Source organism: Culex quinquefasciatus, chromosome 2 (genome assembly GCF_015732765.1).
Source record: "Culex quinquefasciatus strain JHB chromosome 2, VPISU_Cqui_1.0_pri_paternal, whole genome shotgun sequence".
Lineage (NCBI taxonomy): Eukaryota > Metazoa > Arthropoda > Insecta > Diptera > Culicidae > Culex > Culex quinquefasciatus.
The window spans coordinates 90,297,375-90,320,885 of NC_051862.1; the positions used below are offsets into that span (position 1 = coordinate 90,297,375).

General features: G+C 34.5%; 1 protein-coding gene across 1 annotated transcript in view; it reads left to right on the forward strand.

The window, feature by feature from the left end:
• Positions 1-23,511, forward strand: part of LOC6051233 — a 182,660-nt gene that overhangs the window by 138,008 nt on the left and 21,141 nt on the right. The window contains exons 5-9 of the mRNA XM_038253168.1: positions 1,295-1,521; positions 14,447-14,603; positions 14,867-15,136; positions 15,224-15,445; positions 22,221-22,421. Coding sequence (XP_038109096.1) covers positions 1,295-1,521; positions 14,447-14,603; positions 14,867-15,136; positions 15,224-15,445; positions 22,221-22,421 — 1,077 coding nt within the window. The remainder of the gene's footprint in view (positions 1-1,294; positions 1,522-14,446; positions 14,604-14,866; positions 15,137-15,223; positions 15,446-22,220; positions 22,422-23,511) is intronic.

Here is a 23,511-nt window from a genome sequence, read left to right on the forward strand (position 1 = left end):
GAAGAAAGGCGCGCTCAAGAATGTTTCCTCCTTGCGTTTGTTGATTTTTCATTCTGTTTTCCGCACTCATTGGGTGGGTTTCCTATTCTTTGATTGCACTGTGAAAAAATTAAGTAAAGTTTTTTTTTCAAATTTGTCAATTTTTGATAAAATGAAAATTTGAAGTTGGTATTTCTTGAAAAAAAAAATATATTTTTTCTTAGTGTAGTCAAAAGACTCAAATGTCCCAGTGGGTGGTAGCGACCTCCCAGGTTGGAGCTGGGGGACTGCTTCTGAACAACTTTTCCGAGGAGCAATGCAATTTTCATCTTTGGCCAACTTCTTGGCGCTGCGGGGATCGTCTCCCAGAGATGTCAAATTCTTCTCAAATAACAGAGTTGGGTGGACAACTCGGGTTTGATGAGATGAAAGAAAAGTACAGTCATCCCACATATTCGGAACACCCACAAATTCGGAACACTTTTGTGGTAATTTGTCAATAGGATGCAAAATGCAACTTTTCTGTCGACCATGCTATTTTTAGGACCTTTATTTGGACATTCTCTTGCAATTTCACTAGTAAAAGTAGTACTTTTTGAACAAAAAACTTAATTTGAAGAAAATTTTATTAAGAGCAGCAAAACACTACCTCCAAACTGCATGTTCCATGATTGTGGGATGTTATTGTGCCTCCCACAATTGTGAAACACCTGAATTTAACTGATATTTTCACAAAAAAGTTATCAGACCATTCATAAAACATTACTAAGCATGAGTTTTATTGGTTTCAGAGTGTGAATTCATTGTTTTGTAAAAAATATGTACTCCAGGAGAGAAAAAAAAGTTTGTTTACATCGTAAGAAAAAAGTGTTCCGAATTTGTGGATTTCAAGGGTAAATGTTTTTCTTTAAAAACTTGATATAAAACGCGAAAATTAACAGCCGGTCTATACATCAATCGAAAGATCGCAAGAAAAACTTTCACAAGAAGGTAAAAGCAAATCATTATGTTCAATTATCGATTTTCTATGATTTGTTGAACGTTGGCCAATCTGTAAACTGTTCCGAATATGTGGGATGACTGTACTCTCCAAAGCAGCTGAAGTTGACATTTTGGTCGATGAAGGTGACCGAGATTTGCGAAAGGACTTTTCTTTTGTAGAGAGTTTGAATCCAACTTTTGGAATGTTGTTTCCAGCGAATTTCTTCGGGGGTCAAAGACTCTTTCCTGGGAATCGTTTAAAATTGTTTCGTTCAAAACGTTTCATCCATCAATCACAACCTCATTTTCGAACCTCTTCCACAACTCATTCCAGATCCGCCCAAAGAGCCGTACCTGCTGATCGACCAGCGACGCCTCGACGCCGGAAACATGTTCATCCCGGTGAAGGAAAACTCCGAGCTGACGCTGGCCTGCGTCAGCGAGGGCGGAAATCCGAAGCCGGTGCTGAGCTGGGAGGTGCTGCTCAGCCCCGGGATCGACCGGCACGCGCAAAAGGTGTCCAACGACGTGCTCGAGCTGCAGGAGATCAAGCGGGAGAAGGTGAGTTTGAGTGGGAAGCATTGTTATTTTTAATTAAACTATTTAAACAAATAAAAAATTGATTGGATATGAAAGTTTCTATCAAAGTTGAAGGGATAGATATCAGTCTAACACTTTCCATAAAATTCGTAGCATTATTAGGAAATATTAAAAAAAAATGTTTTTCATTTACAAAATCTATCATTATATGTTCAACTTGATTTTTGGAGTCATTTTCAAAAATGCTAGAAAAATGAGAATTGTGATTTGCGAAATATTGTTCAAAGTCTTTTAAGACGTATTTATAAAAAAAAAACTGGCGAAATTTGCAAATCTTTGTGTGTCCTTTTTCTATGACCAAAGAAGTCGAATTGCCTCATTAGTTCGTCCATACAAGTTTGTACACAATTTTGGCAACCGTTCAAATATTGTGGCTATCAAAATATTCAGAAATCTGTGTCTCGAGAGTTATTGATGTTGCTTTTAAAAAATCTATATATATATATAAAAAATCGACGGTTTTATTCGAACGCGAATCAATTCAACACGGAACCTCGGATCAAGGTGCTCTTTGTTGCGTTGGGTTCGTATAAGTCCAAGGAAGGTTTAAATGCTGAAAATTGCCACTCTGGGACCGATTCCGAAGCGTATGCAGATTGTTTGGGAAAAGTTACGTAAAATCAAATTTTGATCACAGGAGGCTGAATAAACGAACAAGCTATACGTCAAGACGAAGTTTATCAGGTTAGGCTTGTTTAAGATATTTTTATTCCAGTACCCGGAAAATTTCACAACCTTTAAATTTTGACATTAAAAATGCATATTCGCAACGTTATCATCACTTAAAACATCATCGCGTTTTTAGTCATGTAGAGAAAACCTCGTTGGCGGGGTCGAAGGGGGAGGGGGGCAACAAAAAAAATTAAAATAACAAGCCATAGTATCAACATTACACGGAGAAAAAAGAGTTCCCGAAATCGTGAACAAGCGTTCATGTAAATGGAAACCACGAACAAAGTGTTCAGATCCCATGGTACGATTTTGAAAAACGCACCATAGCATTTGAATACTTTGTTTGTGGTTCCCATTTTCATGAACGCTTGTTGACGATTTTGGAAACTCTTTTTTCTCGATACTAAAATTTATGTTTAGTACTACTTTCCGTTTGCAAATTTTATTTTACATCGAAAAATAAAGTCAACTTTTTTTTATTTATTCCATGTTTTTGAAAAACCATGAATTTTGACCAACTTGTGCCATAGCTCAAAACATGGCATATCCAAAAATGATATTTAAAAAGAATGATAATTTAGCAGTATTGAAAAAAAAACCAAGTGATTTTTTTAGAAATCTACCGCTTTTTCTGAGAAAATCAGATAATCCAAGATACAGATTCTCAAGATATTGTTGTTGAGATTGTTGAATATTTTAAAAGCTGTTTTGCATGGATAGTTACAAAAAATTGTGTAGAGACTTGAATGAACAAACTAATTATGCAAAATGTCTTCTTTAGTCATTGAAAAAGTACACACAAAGTTGCATCCACATAAAAATTACGAAAACTAATCGTTTACCGAAGTTTCAGAGAACTCCTCATTTGTCGGATGTCGGATGTCCAAGTAACATTTTTAAACCAACTAGCCACCACCTAGTTTTACTGAGGTTTTATAATATCACCTTGATTGCTTTATAGTTTTATTTAAGCATTCACCGCAACCAATAAGCAAGAGCTACCCAAGTAACAAATGATATGCTTAGTATTCTTAAAAGTTTTTATTGAAGTTTTAAAAAGTGCAATAAAGTATTACTAAAGCTTTGATTAAAACCTACTTGTTTTATGGTCACAAAACTTAATAATAGTTTCAATATTTCTTCAAGATAATGTTAAGAATTATATATTAGGTTTTAATTTGGTTTTATTCCTTACACTTTAAACTATCTTGAAGAGGTTGTTTTGTTGCTAAATAACTTTAACGAAGTCTGCCTTAAATCAGTCCCGTCTTCAAAGAGCATTTTTACAATCCTGTAAGACTTAAACTGTCAGTGTCTCCGCAACTTCGTTCTGTGCAGAACGTGAAGCTGTTCCCTAAACAATTATTCATGAATATTCAGTTAGATTATTCATTGTTACGTTCAAGGTGTAATAAAAATGACTTTTTTTGTTTCTTATTGTGTTTTAGTTTTGATGAAAAGAATATTATATAATATTTTCCTGAAAAAGTTATTACTGTTGTGCCTTGGAATTGGCTCCAAAAAAGTGCTTTTAAAGATTCAGTGAATTTGATTTCACCTGTCTAAACACATCCGACTCTGCCTGCGGTTCTAACATTGTGGGAAATAATTTTGTATTAAAAAATAATAATATGAATATATTTCCGATAAAGTGTGCTTGGTTTTTGGGGAACACTTCTGGAGCATCATTTGGAAAGGTCGCAAAAGCATTTTGATAGCTGGAACTGTTTTGCAAATTCTGAAACTATTAGGTAACTATTTAACAAAACCCGTAGTGTTAAAAGGTAACCGGGAAGCCAGCTTTTGTTTTGTGAAAATGTTACCTTTTGTATCGAAACTTGTAAAATAGATCCAGCAGTCTAAATGCTTATCCGCCATTTTCCCGTGTTGCTACAGACTATTGAGATTTAACAAGGACTGGCATAAATACTTAAGGTATACAAAAGGCTATCCATAAAACTTTATATTCGTAAATTAGTCTTCAATAAAACCCATCAGATCTAGTCTTGTGTATTGTTACGCCCAATAATTGACAGTGCGCTCAAAGTGTCATTTGTGCTATTGTTGCCGTTTTCTGTAGTTTTTTGTGAATAACTATTTCAATCAATAAAATATGGTCTTTTTGTGCTGTCTACTTGTGTAAGTGAAGTGAAAAGTACAAAAACTGCGGTAAATGTTGCGACAATCACTTAACAATTGTGATAATAAGGACAGTGTTTATAAAGCTACACGAATAAAGTTGCGTCAGTTTGTTCTTCATTAAGTGATCTTATGTGTGTTCATACTGTATGTTTTTTTAAATGAATAAATATTGTTTAAATGCAAAAACCTTTCTGTTTTTTTATTCAGTCATTTTGAAATTCTATTTCTCCCCCATCGAAGGCGATCTACTTTCAGCAGAAAAAGTTGCATGTGCTACGGTCCCGCTATGTGCGATATAATCTTGTAGAAAACCATGATAAAACATTTTGGTTCTGATTAAAGCCCTTATACGTCTTTTATAAATCTGGTATGTTCTGGCTAGTTTTGAGGCAGAACTGCTCAAGAATGAATAGATTTAAAATATATTTAATCAAGAGCATTTATACTTATCGAATTTCGCCATATTGCTGAAAGATGCAAGGGGCGAAAAAACGCAGCCATATTGAATTTGAAAGCAACAACAAGCAAAAATTATTAGTTTTTGAAAAAATCTCAACATTTTTTCAGAGAAATGAAAGTGCTCACACTAATTTTTCGAGCTATCTTTGAAAATTGGTCGATGATTTTTTTTTTGGCAAAACTGTTGTGGCTTATTATAAGTATAAACTTCAACAAATATTTCTTAGTTACAATAAATAATATTGCCAAATTATTATCATCTGCCATCAGTCATTGTATTTGCGTGTAAGAATAATTTATTTTAATCAAGTAAATTTGTATGTCATTCCTTCTGATATACAACCTTTTGGTTTTACTGCAAAACAAATAAATAAATACTTCATGCTCTGATATAGCATTCAAGAATAATTATAGAATTCCAAAAAACCTTTTTCCAAGCCAAGCAGTTTTAATTTTGTTTTGAAGAGCTCTATAATGTATTTATAAAGCACACATTAAAACTGGTAAGATTTAACATGCTCCTCAAAAATACTCTTGATAACCTCCTAAAATGGTCCATTTTGGCTTTAATGTTTATTTAACAGGTATTTAACCCAGCATGTAGGACCATAAAGCATTTCTTTTGAATTTTCTTAAGAATTCTACAGAAACTCTTTGAGACTATTACAAAACTGAAATTGTTACTTGGGTAATTAGTAGGCTCTAACAAGGTTTTATGCCTCGGACATAAAACCTTGTGACAATAAAAGCTAAATGGCTCTAAATAAGGTTTAATGAAAGTTTTAAGAGAGTCTTGAAAACCCAATGGCAATGTCATGCCAAACGGTTTTATCGCTTGCTTTTTTAAAACCCAGGGTGTTTTAGCTGTCAAGTGCCATTAGGCATGTAAAAAGCTTACTTAAAACCATAAGCTCCTGAAAAAGCATTTAACGCGGCCCATTAGCATTGCATAAATATGGCGCTAAACGCGTGTTCTAATTGAATTTGATCGACCGCCATCTTGGTTGAAAAAATAGAAAACTGAAAAATTTGATTTAAATTTGATGAAAACACACATTTATGCTGAATTTCTGGTATGATTAATATAGCGATAGATGTTTAAAAATATTTTGAACATTTTTTTCAAAGAATTGCAATAAAATATTTTTTAACATTAAACACTATGATTACAAAATATTGATTTTTGAAGAAGCGAGTTGAATTTTTTGGCTCTATCTCCCCTACATTTATCAATAAAATTTCAATCGCAGCTGAATTTGAGCCATCAATTGCGAGAAATAAGCTTCCAATTATTTGGATTACCTCTAATATCTATTATTTATTATCGCCATTTTTGACAACCATCTCCATAATTTCATTTGGCAAGACGAAGACTAAATTATGCCAAAATGAAACCTATTTGGCATAAGACGTTTGAAGACGTATGAAATGTCATTTTTCCATAACTCCTGACTAGGTTTTAACAAAGGTTTTATCAAGGCTTTGAGGATGTTGTTAGGATTCAGTTGTAAAGCCTTGAACTCCTATGAAGGTTTTATAAATAGGCCGTAACTACCTTTTGCGGAGGTCCTTTTGGGTTTTAAGTGGGGTTTATCAAGGTTCTGGGGAGTTTGTTACGACTAAGGGATTTTAATGTTGGTTTTGGCTGATAGGTTTTATAGCGGTTGTGACAGCTTTGATAAAGCCTAAAATGTTACTTGGGTGCACAAGTTAAACACAATTTTTAGGGGGTGAAAGTTTGTTGGAATTTGAGTGTCCGATTTCCTGGAATTCCCGATAACACATTACTGCATTATTCATTTTTCTAACTTGATTTTATTCATTTCAATTTACTGTTCAGATGGAACTTATCAACTCATCTGTTTATTTTATGTCAGGGTTAATTTCAGATATAGATCTTGATTATGTGTTGGCAACAAAAAATACTATATTCGCTTCAAATAATTGAAAAAAAAATTGAATTGAGAAAAAGCACGAGAAGTTAGTGTTTGTTTAAAGTAAATTCAATGAATTTATTAATTTATTTATAAGATGGAACCCCTTGTTCTAGAAGAAAATATTTATTTATTATAGACACTTTTGTGGCATTCATATCTCGTCTTCTTTTTATGTCAATGTTATTCTTTAACATATTGCCTCAAATCAATCACAGAGACAAGTTCGCAAAGCAATTTTATAGTTGTTGAGCATGATTTCAATTCACTGTCCAAACAATTTTATTTAAAAAATAATACTTCTCAACAAAAAATATGAATGATATTTTTTTTAATTTGGTTTTCTAATTTTACTGTCTATAAAATTAGAAAACTTTTTTCTTAAAGTTGTTCCATTTTTTCACAAGCAGTCAAGCCATTAGTTGATCCTCACACTCATTTTGACCATTAATGTTGCTGTTCTATACAATTTTGTTGCAAAATAGTTATCAGAAGCAGCATCAGAATAATTTCCGATAAACATCACATTTCCCAAGATATTTGTTAAAAAATTCCCGTTTCCCGTGAATTTTGTAACCGCGGGAAATCGGACAATCTTGTTGGATTATTTTTTTTTTTCAAAAGAAGATTCTGTTTTTAGGAGATTGCAAACACAAAAATCAATTTCATTTGCTACCCATGTACACAAATAATTCTTCTTAATTAGATTTTTCCGAAATCTTTTATGGTTTTGTTAATTAACTCTGAGATGAAAATGACAACTGTCGTTTCTACAGCTACCCCTTACAGTAGAATTCCTGCCAGAGGAGCAAAGAATTTCGATTAAACATGAAAAATCACTGCATTTTCTGTTTCTAGATTAATGTTGTAGTTATTAACGAAAACAAACCAGCAAAACTTAGTTGCTCGTTTTGATTTTGTGCAGCTGCTAGTCCTAGTAAAAAAAATCTAAAAAATCAGCAAAATCAATCCAGAAAAATCTCTCTGCTGATTTGGTAATGAATTTTTTTTCCAGGCCTTCGAAACTTAACAATTTGCTGCACTTTTTGATTTTTGATTTGATTAAACAACAAAGTAACTTTAATTTTCAAAAATGCCCCACTCAAAACTTTACACCATTGCTAGTAACTGCACAATAATGCTTTCTCAACTATCCAAATCCATCAACCCCTGTCCGAGCTCTGCTGCGCTGTTCCGGACTTCGATTGAGCTGCCGCTGGCGATGGCTGCCTCGCGTTCGGTGGTGCTTAAATTTTACGCTCTGATTCTCGACAAAAGGCGAAACTCCCCGATTTAAAATCCATTTTTTTCGCCCCTCCCCGCGAATATAATGGTGGTGTGAACATGCGAGCAATTTTTTATCCTTCCCGGCTCATTTCATAACAGTATCCTGCGTCCTGTCGGCGTCGTCCTTTGGGTGCCTGGTGAGGATGAAGCATTTTTTTCCCTCTTCTTCGCGATTCATCCAGGAGCTTTGCTCGAGGTTTTTCCTGGCCCTGAGTTGGCGAGAGAGGAAATGAAAGAAAAATAGACGGGATGTGCGCTACATGTTTTCCCGAGCGACAGCCCTGAACACACACATACACACATGCACACATACGCTCACACATCATGAAAAAGGAGCTTTGTTCGTTCTTGTTCGCACTTTTTTATTCCTCCGTCGTCGGTCTTAAAATTCTGGCCCGGCTAATGTGAGTACACTCAAGTTAAAAAAAAGTAAATGTTAATATAGTTTCATTAAAAACATAAACTTAAAAAGTTATTTTACTTGTGTTCAAAAGTGATGATTTTAAAACCTTTAAATATTTTTTTAAAACGCTTAAAAAGAATTCTTTCAATTTCTGAATTTTAAAAAATGATACCGAGTGCCCACGGGACCGTGTGTGAGTGTGTGCTCCATCTGCATCACAGGATGTGCGGATTATAGTTGGTGCACACGATTTGATGAGCTTTATGCTTTTTCGCGCGAACGGAATCGGAATCTGGGCTGGCCATGCGTTACGAAAATGCATATTTCATCCTGGAAGCCTCCCGGGAGCTGCTGTTGGTTGGATGCTGGTAACGCGCTCCTGACTGCTATATTAATGGGGATTCGGCAGCGAACTTTGAACTTTGGTGTGTGCTGGTGGAAAGAAAAAGCTGAGCGGATACATGTGGCACGGATTTGGTACGAAATAAATATTTTGTGGGATTCGAACATTCATAAAATGAATGATTCGGTGAAATGTTTATCTTGCTTGAATTAATTCCTTAGAAACACATGAAACAAAGGCAAAACTTGAGCATTCACTTAAAATTTTGATTAAAAAATCGCATCGTTTGATACCAAGCAAAACAAAAGTAATGTGTAAGTCAACTACGTGTCAAATACCTGAATGTTATGTAAAAAATAATAGTCAAGTTTCCAACATATTTGTTTAAACCTGAAATTTTCCTCCGATTCACTTTTATTATCTATCTTACATTTTATTGAATTTAAATCATAGCAAAAAACTGAATACTAATATTAAACGGGACAAACAATGAACGAAAAGCCCAAGAAGAATAAGGCGGAAATCGAAACCGCGCCCCACAGCAACTTATGGATTGGCAACGGAAGTCGCTAATCACCGCGCCACGGGGCTCTTCAAAAGTTTTAACATTCTTGTGAAGCCAAATTCTTCAACAATTTGAAAAACTTTTGAAGGTTGATCAACGTATTATTAAAAGTTTATATTTCCCTTTTCAAAAGTTTCATAAAAAAATAAAGGAGCAAAATCTTTCAAATTAAAAAAAATAAAATACGTTAATACAAAGTGATCAAATCATGAAATTTTGTTTAAATTTCACGGAACTCAGATAATCTCGAAAGTCGGTTGTATTTACTGAATATTATATTCGCAAGAATGTTTGCTTTCATTCGATATCTCAAGATAAATTATTCCACTTAGAAATAATCTGAGCAATCTTTTCAAAACTGCTAAAAATATACATGTTTAGAACATCTTTTATGTCAGTAAAATGTGTAATTTGATCTCAAAAAAATGTATAAATTCATTACTATTCCTGTGTTTTGCCACTTTTTCAGTATAAATTGAGATAATATTGCATCATACAATATACACTTTCCAAATTTAAACAATTTTTTACTGTGTATAACAAACAAGAGCCAAAATTCATATAAATTTAATATTTGGTAAAAGTAAACTGCAATCATTCCATCATTATGCATTTTGTGATAACTTGATGAATTGATTTATTTTTTATTTTTTCTTGACTGATTTTTATTTGCTTCATTATATTTCATTGATCATTCATTTCTTAAGAAATGTTGTAACCATTTTTGCTGAGCAGTTCTCTGAAATTTCGCAAAAAAAATCTTTATTTCATTTTTTGTAATTTTTGATTAATTTGTATGAAACTTTGGCCATCGATTAGTTTCTTTATACAAGTCTTCTTACTAATTTGGAGGTTGTCCATCTGAAGTATGGCCTAGTTTATAATGAAAATGGACAAAATGAGTTTTTCTAAGTTCCACTCAATTAATCCTCAATTTTCAATCGATGAAAACCATTGATCAGATATTCAGTGTTAAAAAGTTAAACTTGTGTTAAATTTTCATAGCTCCATCAATTGTAGATAGCTATAAGTGATCAAAACATTATTAGCTTCTAAATGATATAAAGCACGGGTATGAATCTTCAAGCAAAATCAACATGACGACAAATGTTGGAAAAAAATGTGTTGGCATTTTTTTTGGTATTTGGCCATTTCTATATGACAGACTTAAATTTTTTAGTCTACTAAATTTTCACCGGAATGAGAGTGCATAATTGGCAAAGGGAGCGCGTGGTCGTAAAAACAATATTCGGAGTGAAAAGTGATTTTTTGTGATTTTCAAAGCCCTTCCTATATCATCGTTGTTCGGAAGGCACGGCGTCGGGTGGATTGTGTTTAAATTTTTCGAATAAGGTTTTATTTTTTTTGCGGTGAAAAAGCCATTTCTATATAATGATCGAAGGACGCACTGACATTTTGGAAAGTCGAGATAATAGTGGAGCAAAATAACTGTGTGTGAGTGATTTTGTGTGTTAACCAGAAAGACCTCCCCATAGCGTCGTAGCTCGGGAGGCATCGAAAAGTCAATACCTTATCCTACTAATCCAAAAAAAAATATTCACGTGATGTTTGAAGGAGATGCAGTGGATTCAACGGTCTCAAGCGGTATCAACAAGTATATAGCGAAAAACTATGTGCTTGATGAGTCTGCAACTTCAACTATCGGACTAACATTCCTCCCTTTCGTTGAACTGCAGGCTTCTTGGGAGGGCGCCGGTATTGACTAATACAGTAGGGATCTTCAGAGGTTAAACAGTGAACGGATGGTTGGCTCCCACTGATCATTTATGATTTATTGTTTAACTTCAGCTGATCTGTCAATAACGGAGTAGCAGCTCATTGGCAGTCAACCATGCTCATGCTCATTCTCATGCTCGTTAGTATTTTCACCGGAATGGAAAATTGGACGAGCTTTCCGGTAAAAATATTTACGAGACTGAAAAATCATGTCTATCATATAGCAATTGCCAAAAAAAAAACTTTTGTTAAAATATGAAACCTTTTTGAAATTTTCTGATCTTTTCGAAAAAATACTTTCATTTTTTTTATCAAGACAAACTTTTCAAAAGGATGTAATATTGAATGTTTGACCCCTTTTCAAATGTTGGTCATGATTCAAAAAAATTAAAAATATTCATTTTGCAAGGATCAGAAAATTTCACGACTGTTTCATATTTTAACATTGAAAATCGGACCCTGAGATATCGACATTAGTAAATGGTGGGTTGTTTGAGTGAGGCTTAAAAAACATCAAATTCACTGTTTTTAAATATTTGCATGGCAATATCTCAGCAACTAAGGGTCGTATCAACAAAGTTCAAAAAAGCAAAATATAGAGAATTTTCTTAGTTTTTCAAAAATATTTTTTCTTAAAGTGTGCAAAGATGTGCACTTATCTTTAAAAAAATATAATTGTGACTATTTTCAAAAAAGTTTCCTAAAATGGTTATAACTTGAAAACGGTGCACTTTATCAAAATTTTACCAAAGTACTTTTTGATAGCAATTTCGATTGTACATCAATAATGAAGTTGACAAATTTATGCGACCAATATTTCAATTTTTTTGAAAAAAATCAGGATTGGTTCAAAATTTCATAACTCAGATTTTTTGCCCGTTCTTGAAATTTCTGAAATGTTGGCATTTGATGTCCACTTAAACATATTACAAAATAAAAAGAATCAAAAGTAGTGTTTCTTGCAACAGTGCAAATGAGTGATAGAAAAGCTATCAATTGATTATCTCAGCACCAAAAATATCCGAGAGTATAGCGGCCGTCACTATAGCTTCCAAAATCTCTTAGTGTTTCCCAGCGATGTAAATTCTCTCTCTTTCACTCTTCCCCTTTTCCTCGACTATGCGCTCTCACCGCTGAGTCTCTCAATCTCTACGAAAACTGCAAAGAGTGAACGCGAGATGGCGATTAGGATCCGACCACGCATGACGCCCCGTTAAACTGCGTTTGCGAAATATATAGGTTTTGTGGCGGCTTTTGTGGTTACACTGAAAAAAACCAACATAGCAAAATCAAATGCTTTTTCACGTGAGTTGCTTCAAAAACCAACACAATAAATTCACATGCTTTTCATTTGACATACGTGTGTTTCGCATGTCAATTTGATGTGAAAATCATTTGAAGTCAGCTGATTGCATGCGGAAACCCCTTCACGTTTGTTTCGAATGGGTTTCACGTGAATTTCATGAGAAAAGCACTTAGATTTGCCCCATTCGACTTATCCGTTGGTTTCGAAGTGAAAATCACGTTAGTTCTAAATGTTTACGCGTGTGGTGAAAAAATCTCCATAAGTAAGATGGCCACGGACGACGACGGTTAATTTTTTCTTGTCGGCTTGGATAAAGTCTGCGGTTTGTTTAAAATTTGTTAAAAAAAAGCCCTGAGTCTAGCCCTGAGTAGTGCAAAAAGCAACTAAGGAAATCAAAACTCATTATTTAAACATATGAAAGTCACTGGAAAATCATTTGATTTTTATTACAAATTCATATCATTTTCATGAGCCAAGCATTGCAAGGTCATGTGAGCTTCCATGTCAAATTAACGTGTTTTGCACATGGATTCACAGTGTCGCGCGATTACATTTTTTCAAATGCTTTACATATGAAATTCACATGCTATGTCGTATGGGGCGGATTCATGTGTGAAACATGTGATATTGCTATGTGCCTTTTTTTCAGTGTAAACGCTGTTGCGGTAGGATGATCGTCAAAGCGGGAATGAGAGAGAAAAGGAAAATGTTAATCGCGAGTGTGTAAACACGAAAACGCGTTCGACTAAGTTCGGCGCTGAGAGTTCAATGAGGAGAGAAGAGCAGTTGTATTTGAGGCATGAATATTCAGGAGGGATAATTGTAGTTGCTGAGAGCTGATATTTTGATATTTTAACAACCCTGTTTGCAAATCAAGTTTTAGTAACAAAAAGTAAAATTAAAAATCACAAAAAAAATTACCGTGTACCAGGGGTAAGCGCCGGGAACCGTGGTGTAGGGGTAAGCGTGATTGCCTCTCACCCAGTCGGCCTGGGTTCGATCCCAGACGGGGTCCCGGTGGCATTTTTCGAGACGAGATTTGTCTGATCACGCCTTCCGTCGGACGGGAAGTAAATGTTGGCCCCGGACTAACCTAAAAAGGTTAGGTCGTTAGCTCAGTCCAGGTGTAGGAGTCGTCTCCCTGGGTCCTGCCTCGGTGGAGTCGCTGGTAGGCAGTTGGACTCACACTCCAAAGGTCGTCAGTTCGAATCCCGGGGTGGATGGAAGCTTAGGTGAAAAAAGAGGTTTGCAATTGCCTCAACAATCAAGCCTTCGGACACCTAGTTTCGAGTAAGAATCTCGCAATCGAGAACGCCAAGGCAATGCTGTAGAGCGAATAATTTGATTTTTTTTTTATTCTTTCAGTGTAGTTACAATTTTGCTGAAGACACTAAATCGATCAGATTTTTGAATTTTCTCATATCATTTTTGTATGGATAGCTGTCAAATTTGTAAGGAAAATTATATGGACAAACTAATGATGCAAAATGGTTTCTTTGGGCATACCAAAAGCACCAAAAAAGCTCAGGCGAATTAAAAAATACAAAAAAAATCGAATGACCGAAATATCAGCGGATTGCTCAAATGATTTTTGCCTATTTTTAGGAGACATCCTGCATTTTTCGCGAGTCTTTTTGTAACATCTTAGCCTATTTCCTCAAAAATTTTGTAAAAAAAAATCGTGACATCACTTTAAAATTTAACTTTTGTAATTTTCGAGTGAAATTGGCTCCATATACTCATAAATGGCTTATTAGCCTAAGAAAACATGTCTACAGCTGGAATGACTGGAAATTCGATTACACAATTCATTTTCAGAATGGTATTCGAAAGACTTTATAAATTAGGTTTGAATTTATTTTGAATACCTTAAAATGTTATGAAAATGTATGAGCAATACAAAGATTTAACACCTCAGAAGTTCATTTATGTATAATAAACAGCTAGCAATAAGAAATAAATATAATAGTACACAATTTTGAACATCCCCAATCGCAAACACCATTTTTTCACCCCTCTCTTTTTTCTCTTCGCACAGGATAAGGAACCGTCGTACAAAATAAACACCGGTGCCATCTCGGAGGCGAAACTTCCGGCCGTGTTCCGCGTGCATCACAACGCGCGCATCCTCTGCGTCATGGAGCATCCGACGCTCAAAATGCGCCAAAACGCCTCGATCCTGCTCGACGTGCAGTGTAAGTTTTGTTTGCCGTGTTCTTTTTTGTTTGTTTGATGGAGTGAGGATTTTGAAAAGGGGTTATTCTTTTCATTTTATCCACATTAAGTTGTAATTTTTTGTTATGCCCTTTTCAAATGTTGTTCCAGATTTATCATTCTTTCAGTTTGAGTTGTCTGCAGGAAAACAATGCGCTTTTTCCTGCCCGAATGTCTGCACCATTTTGTGTTTTCAGAGAAAAACTAACAACGATTTTTTTGTTTTGCTCATCCTCCCCCACAGACACTCCGTCGTTTGCCATCACGAGGACGCCCGGCTTTGGCTACCCGCTGCGGGAGGGCATCGAAGTTTCGCTCAAGTGTGACGTCGACTCGAATCCGCCGTCGCCGCCGCTCTGGCAAAAGGACGACGGTGACACGCCGGTTCCGCAGACCGGCGACGGATTCCTCAACTTCAGCTCGATCCGCCGGGAGCACTCCGGCTGGTACAAATGCACCTCGCGCCACCTTAACTTCCAGTACTCCAGCATTGGCTACTACCTGAGCGTGAGATGTGAGTTGTCTAAACCCCCGAAATAAAAACGAGTCAAAAATTTCTAACCGATTTCATTGAATTTCCGCTTTTTTTTTCCCGCCACAGACGACTCCGTCGACGTCACGTCGGAACCAGTCGAGCAGGACTTGCCACTGTCCTCGTCATCGTCGTCCTCGTCCGCGTCCTCGTCGGCGACTTCCGCTGCAGCTGGCGGTGGTGGCGGCGGCGGCGGCGGCATTGGTGGCCTCCCAAATGGTGCCAACAATTTCAAAGGTGGCCAAATGGAGGTGGAACTCGGTGGCTCCGTCACGCTCCAGTGTCCGCAGGGTAAGTGAAAGAGATAATTTAATCTTTCGAAAATTTCCACTCGTTTTCCCATCCCGTACCGAAAATCTCCAACTCTTGACTCATCCCGGGAATCGCACAATTGCTGCTGTACAGCGCACACACACACATGCCGAAAGCTATGAAAACTCGTTGCGATGCTGGCAGGAAGTTGCAACCAGGTGTGTTAGATCGTGTTCAGATATTTCCTGTTCCGTTGTGTCTCGTTTGGACACGTTGCGGGAAAAAGGTGGGAAAACACTGAACCTGCTGTTATGAGATGCTTAAACTTAAATTATCACGGTTGAGATTTCTCGAATGTCAGAAACATTTGATACTTTTAAAACATCTTTAAAAATATAAAAATTTAAAAATTAGAATCATAAGGCCAATGCAAATATTTTTCAAAGTTTTTGTCCTTTGGCTCTGGCCGGAGACGAGGAAGGGCAAAAAATATTAAAAATTGAAATAACAAGCCATATCCCCAACATTTGAATGCAAAAAGTGTTTAAAAATGCATTTTACACTAGGTCAGTTGTTTTTCAATCATTAGTTCTAAAAAAAGGAAGATTTGACGAAAACAACATTCTAAAGATAAATATAATGAATGATTTGGATTAAGAGTTGATTTATTAATCATTTGCCACATCAGAAGTGAGAATTTCTGAATTTCCGACAAATGTTTATTTCCTATAAAATTCCAAACTCAAATTTTTAGTTTGATAAATATTTGTCCAGCTTCGATTGATGATTTGTCCCATAGAAAAACGATCTACAACCAAACATGTCGTTTTTGTCACTAAAGAACAACTGTATTTTTTCAAACATCTGAAACATCTGTGCAACATTTGAAACATCTGTGCAACATCTGAAACATCTTCAATGTTTGACACATCAATCCACCAAATTGTATGTTTCACAATAGGGTTCTAGATTCTAGAAAATTTGAAACATTTGATCATCTGAAGCTTCTTAAATATCTTGATCATTTGAAACATCTATAACGTCTGAGTCATTTAAAACTGTACAAGTTATAAAAACGTTTAAAAATATTTTAAAAAATTAAAAAAAAACATAAAAAGTACAATTCAAACATCTTAAAAATATCTAGCATTTAAAACAGCTTAAAAAAACTCATATAAATCATTCAAAACATCTGTGAAACTCCCAAACACACTTGAAATTTAAAAAAAAAACTAAAACATCTAAAAGATTCAAAGATTCAAAGATTCAAAGATTCAAAGATTCAAAGATTCAAAGATTCAAAGATTCAAAGATTCAAAGATTCAAAGATTCAAAGATTCAAAGATTCAAAGATTCAAAGATTCAAAGATTCAAAGATTCAAAGATTCAAAGATTCAAAGATTCAAAGATTCAAAGATTCAAAGATTCAAAGATTCAAAGATTCAAAGATTCAAAGATTCAAAGATTCAAAGATTCAAAGATTCAAAGATTCAAAGATTCAAAGATTCAAAGATTCAAAGATTCAAAGATTCAAAGATTCAAAGATTCAAAGATTCAAAGACTCAAAGATTCAAAGATTCAAAGATTCAAAGATTCAAAGATTCAAAGATTCAAAGATTCAAAGATTCAAAGATTCAAAGATTCAAAGATTTGAAGATTTGAAGATTTGAAGATTTGAAGATTTGAAGATTTGAAGATTTGAATTGAAGAATTTGAAGATTTGAAGATTTGAAGATTTGAAGATTTGAAGATTTGAAGATTTGAAGATTTGAAGATTTGAAGATTTGAAGATTTGAAGATTTGAAGATTTGAAGATTTGAAGATTTGAAGATTTGAAGATTTGAAGATTTGAAGATTTGAAGATTTGAAGATTTGAAGATTTGAAGATTTGAAGATTTGAAGATTTGAAGATTTGAAGATTCAAAGATTTGAAGATTTGAAGATTTGAAGATTTGAAGATTTGAAGATTTGAAGATTTGAAGATTTGAAGATTTGAAGATTTGAAGATTTGAAGATTTGAAGATTTGAAGATTTGAAGATTTGAAGATTTGAAGATTTGAAGATTTGAAGATTTGAAGATTTGAAGATTTGAAGATTTGAAGATTTGAAGATTTGAAGATTTGAAGATTTGAAGATTTGAAGATTTGAAGATTTGAAGATTTGAAGATTTGAAGATTTGAAGATTCAAAGATTTGAAGATTTGAAGATTTGAAGATTTGAAGATTTGAAGATTTGAAGATTTGAAGATTTGAAGATTTGAAGATTTGAAGATTTGAAGATTTGAAGATTTGAAGATTTGAAGATTTGAAGATTTGAAGATTTTAAGATTTAAAGATTTGAAGATTTGAAGATTTGAAGATTTGAAGATTTTAAGATTTAAAGATTTGAAGATTTGAAGATTTGAAGATTTGAAGATTTGAAGATTTGAAGATTTGAAGATTTGAAGTGTTAAATGTCTACAGTACATCTGTATTCTACTCAAACCTGTTCACCGAAAACACCTTTTCCAGCACCCAGTTTTTGAGGATGAGAGTCGGTGGCTGTTTCCCAGATGAAAAGAACTTTCTTTTTTCACCTCGCCCAAGTTTGCTGAGCTCCAAAACGAGGAGAAAGAGCGTAAACTTTTCTATCAGCCGCCGCCGGGCAAAACGGCAAACTAACGAGAAAAAGTACTATCTAGTTGGATTAATCTACATGCATTTCGCCTGCCTGCGGATGAAAAGATACCGACGCTTCCTCACCCGGCTTTTTGCGTTCCTCGGAAGGGGACTTTACTTTGGCCAACTTGAACGCCAGAAACGACGACAAGCGAGAAAAGCGAAACTTTTCACTAATGCAGTTAATTTCGTTACCGTCCTAGTCTTCATCGTCTTCCTCTTCTGCAACCAGAAGAACCGATGAGGAAGCCAAGGAACACACCTGCCAGGGCATTGCATTTGCAGCAGCAGCCAGAGTCATATCAGTATCCGGCCAAGTTTTGTGCATCGTAATTTTCGAAAGTTACCTACATGTTAGGGTTTATTAAAATGCCAGACTTCATCCCCGGTTTGTTCGTTCGTTGGTTCGTTCGGTGTGTTGTTCGTGACAGCTTCGGGGCATCATCACTGGGCACTGGCAGCCAGCCGGGTTATGAAGCACGATGAGACACGCCAAACTACTGGTGACTCCTGCTACACGATGTGCGTGATTTGAAGTTAAATGGCTATTTTAGTTGACTTTTAGTTGGAGAAATTTTGAAGTTTAGTGCTGCTGCATGCTAGAAACTTTTCGCCATCGATTTGTTCAGGTGCACTAAGCGTTAATCCCAGTAATAAGCGAAGTATTTAGAAGTTTCACAATACGAAATTTGGTCCGCAATTTCTAGATGAATATAATAACTTTTTCAAATACAATAAGCTGACTGTGCGTGTGTTTCCAATCCAATCGAATGGGTACATCTTTCTTTGTCATAAAAAGTTTAATTTTATCTCTGATAACGTGCCTCTGGCATACGCAAAGAAAAAACATACAATCTCATCAACTCACTGAATCCGCGCCCTAACTCGCACAGCCAACTCGCCGCTGTGCAATTTTACAATTAACGTCGATGTAGTTTATGGTGCCCAAAATATGGGACTTTTTTTCAAAGCCTCACTCCACAAGCTGAACATTGTACCTTGAGCTTTTTAGGACTCTGGGCCAAATATGGCCAAATGTCAACATTTACCCGTTGATAATCAAAGGTGAAGTTTGTACATGGGAAAAAACGGATAAATGTATGGAAACCCCAATTGTATTACGATTTTGTCTGCAGGGTGCGCAGCTTTCATTCAAATATTCCCAAAAGTGGGATTTTTATTGGAAATTGAATGCTTACAACTTTTTTAAACATATTGAAGCTTTAAAATTCGTTAATAAAAAGTTATTAGCAATTAAAAAATAAAACCTATTTTTGAATAAACTACATTTTTTCACAAACTTCGACTAGGGTGTCAATCGGTTAATCAGTGTTGTTAAAATATCAAATTTTCAATTCTCAGCGAGTACAATAATCATTCCCGAAATTTAATCTCAAAACCAAACAAAAGAACAAAAGAATCCTCGGCGAGTGTGCGTGAAAGATGAAAAGAAAAGCAGTGATAGTGGGAGGCTCTGGCTGGCAATCACGAGATAAAAAAGAGAACTCACAAAGTAGTCATCAAATGATAGTTTTTTTCTATCATTTATTTACAACACTGTTGACGTTTGATAATACTAACTAAAAATATGATAAATTATTAAAGGGTGGCCACTCAAGTCGAGGAATCGGAAAAGTTGAGAAAAAGTCGGGAATTCGTCAAAATCCGCAAAAAAACGGGAAAAACTCGGGAATTTGTGATTATCTGTCAAAAAGTCGGGAAATTATTTTCAAAATCTTGAAATTTTTTGCAATTTTTTGCACAATTTTTAAATTAAATTTACTAATTTTCTTCAGTAGGAACTTACTTCAAATTAAAGGTTCCTTTCACTATTTCAATCTATTTGAGAATGAAACATGCATGCATATCTGTGTCAAGATATTCATGAATTTTAATGAATCAAAAGATTTTTATTATTTTTTGTTTATTAAACAAACTTAAAATAAAAAGGTAATGGAAAAGTAATATAAAAAGTGCCTAATTTTAACGATTATGGCCAGAATTGAAAAGATGATTCTGTCGAGGATTCGGTTTTATTTTGTCACATTGATTGAATATTTGAAAAAAGATTTTATCTTGAATTTGGCAATTGTTTTTCTTTGCGGGTAATAAATATTTTTTTAAATATGTTTCGCTTAAACTTTTTTGAGAGTATGGGTAAATTACTATAGATAAAGCTTGATTTTTAATTATCGAACAACTTAATTATCGAATAAAATCCAATCGTTGTTCGTTCTGAATGAAAAATTGAGTTTTTGTCGTTTTGAATACATGAAAAAAAAAAATATTGAAATTCCCTACAAATACATCCAGGAAATTTTGAGTTAAGTTTTTGCAAATATGTTTTAAGAATTCTTCTCTTCAAACATTTCACATTAAATAAGAGATAAAACAATTAAACTTATCAATCTGAAATTTTTGATTTGATTTGATTTACAAAATTATAAAGTAAAAACTTTTTTTCAAGCGTATCTTCTGAATCAGAAGTTCTGATATTTTCTAAATTCTATGAAAGATTAATAACAGTAATAATTTTAATGAAATGATTTGAAATAAAACATAATTAAGAATAATCCAGTTGAAACGAAGTATCAAAAAATATACGTTTGCCAATTTTTAAAATAAACATTGAAATAATAAGTATTGTTAAGCTTTCGGTTATTTTCCAAAGATTTATTGTTTATGTTTCTACTCTGAATGAAAATAATGAGTGCTTCCATTATTAATGTATTTTCTAGCAATTTATTGTTAACTTTCTGATTCTACGAAAATTTTTAATTGTTTGATTTGTTGTAATAATTTTTTTTTTGATAGTTAAAATATACTTTTTTATAACGGATGTTTTTGTTCGAAATCATTCTTTAGATAAGAAATGCCTATTATTTGAGTTTTTGTAAAAGTCGGAAAAAAGTCGGGAATTTGAAAATCTGGATTTATCAAGCTTGACATTTTGAAATTCCACCCTTTTTCGAACACAACCAAGGCTGAAGGACAAACAATTCAAATTAAAAGGCTTATTTGAATTTTGGAATGGTTTTATTGCACACTTTTTTAATGATTTAATTTCTCATTTTAATGGGAAATTTTCTTAACTTTTCGAAAAAAATATTTTAAGGAACGTTCAATCATGAACATTATTTAAAAAAATTGAAGTTGCTATATTTTTATAACGATGTACTTATCAAAAAATATGTAGAGTACTTTTCAATTGCAAACTTCATTTTACATTATAATGTGAAATAAAAAATTAAAAGTTAAAATCGAAAAAGTTCGGATTCTGGAAAATTGATTTTTTGTGACCAAAAAAGCAAGCAATTTTTTTCAGTGTAACTTTTTTTCTGAATAGTCAATCAGAAAATTTCCTCAAAATTAAAGATTTTCTAATATTTACGTAACATTTTTGTATGGATGGCAGCCAAAACTGAATGGGTTAACCTATGACACAAAATGGTTTCTTTGGTCATAGGGAAAGATCCAATAAAGTTTGAACCATATCAAAAAATATAAACAAAATACATTTCCGGTTATGGTGGAATTACAAAAAAACTCAATCCACTCTTTTTCTACGCTCAATCGGAAAAACCTATTACGCAATCAAACACACCAAACGGAACGATCCCAATCGATTCATAGTCTTGTTCCCAACATTACACAACACACTGCGTTGTGTGAGTACTTGCACTCTCTCGGTTAACCCAAAATGAAAAAGTTTCCACTGCAATAAAAAAAAGAAATCCGATCCAATCCTGCCCAGCAGCAAATACTATTTGTACCGGGCCAAAGTTGTCGACCTGTCCAACCGGGAAAACCGGGAGAGTTCACAATTCCTGGTATTCCAGGTGCCTACATCGAACCCCCGGGGGAAAGGGGAAAAGCACCTGTTCTTATGTTTATTTCAGAAGAATTTCAACCGTTTTGCAAAAGTTTTGTGAAAATTTGAATTGATTCAAAAATGATAAAAATTTAGAACTCAACTCAAAATAGATCACTTCCCCCTAAGTACACGAAACAGGAACAGTGAATTTTATTGTTTCTGAAGTGCAATAACACTCCCATAATTGCCCCATACATCAAAACTACATGCCATTTTTCCGCTTTTTTAATTTTCCTCCACTACAACAACTACATTTTTTTTTGTTCTCCTACAATTTCCGCAGGTTCCCTCGGCTGCTGGTCCCATTTGGATCCGATAACGGCCCGACTCAAGGGGCTCGGCGTCGGCATCTCCACCCCGACCGGCCAGTTCTCGCTGAAGGACGTCGTCTACCAGGACGCCGGCACGTACAAATGTGTCGGCCAGAGTGCGGCCAATCGCAAAAAGCTCGAAGTGCTGCAAACGGTCTCGATTGCCGTTAAAGGTAAGGTTCAATCCTGTGCAGAGAACTGTATGTGTGTTTACATCATTGGATCCAAGTTTTGGGTTGTTGTTTTTTTCTGTGCCCGTTTTGAACTTTTGGACTTGGTATTGTTGTGCACGTGCCAAGCTGCCGGTGCCGGCCACGTGGTTGGTTCTCACTTTACAGCACAGTTTTGGAAACTTTTTTTCTGCTGCCAACATTCTGAAGAGTTGGTGGAATTGCCGGGAGGATGCAATCGGATTTGAGTTTGGTTGCGACGTTTAAGCCGACAATTGGTGGAAATTTTAGACGGATGAAATCACAAAAAACGAGCAGTGGTGCCTGAACAGATTCCGGAAATGTAATTAAAGAATACATATAACAACAAATAAACAACTAATGAAAACTTGCGACAGTCGGAATTGCAGTTTCAAAAGTAACAGCAGTTTTTAAACAAATAAAACTATTATAATTTGGAACGTACTACAAAGTAAACGTTTTTAATTTGCTGAGAGAAAAAAATTCTATTTGGCTGAGGAAATGCTCTACAGTTTACCTTTTCAGACTTTGAAAATCAGGGAAGTACTTGCCAAGATAGTGCAAAGAACTGAAATTAAGAAAATTGAAATTTTTCAATTGTTATCCAACAAGCCTAAATTCGAAAAAAAACTAGATTTTTAATATTGTTTTTTTTTTATTTGAATGAAACTTTGTCCATGCCTTCTCTATGTCATCATTAACTTTTCCATACAAGTCTCCATACAAAATGTGCAATACTCAAAAATATGTACCTCGAAAAGAGATTTTCTGACCGATTTGGTGTCTTCGGAAAAATTTTAAGGTTATGATAAGGACTTTTAAGAAAATATAGTAACGCAATTTTTTTTATCAAACTTATTATTACTTAAAATAGAATTCCAATTAGATGTATTCTAAAGTTAAAAAAAAAAACTTTTATATTAGGGTACTATAAAAAGCATATTTTGCTTTAGAGTCTAGGTTGGTGCAGATTTGCAACCGAAAATGACTTCGATAATTATTTTTTTTAACAAGTGCACTGCTTCAAGTTACACAAATTTTAAGGTGATATTTTCCGGAAAATGTTTAGTTT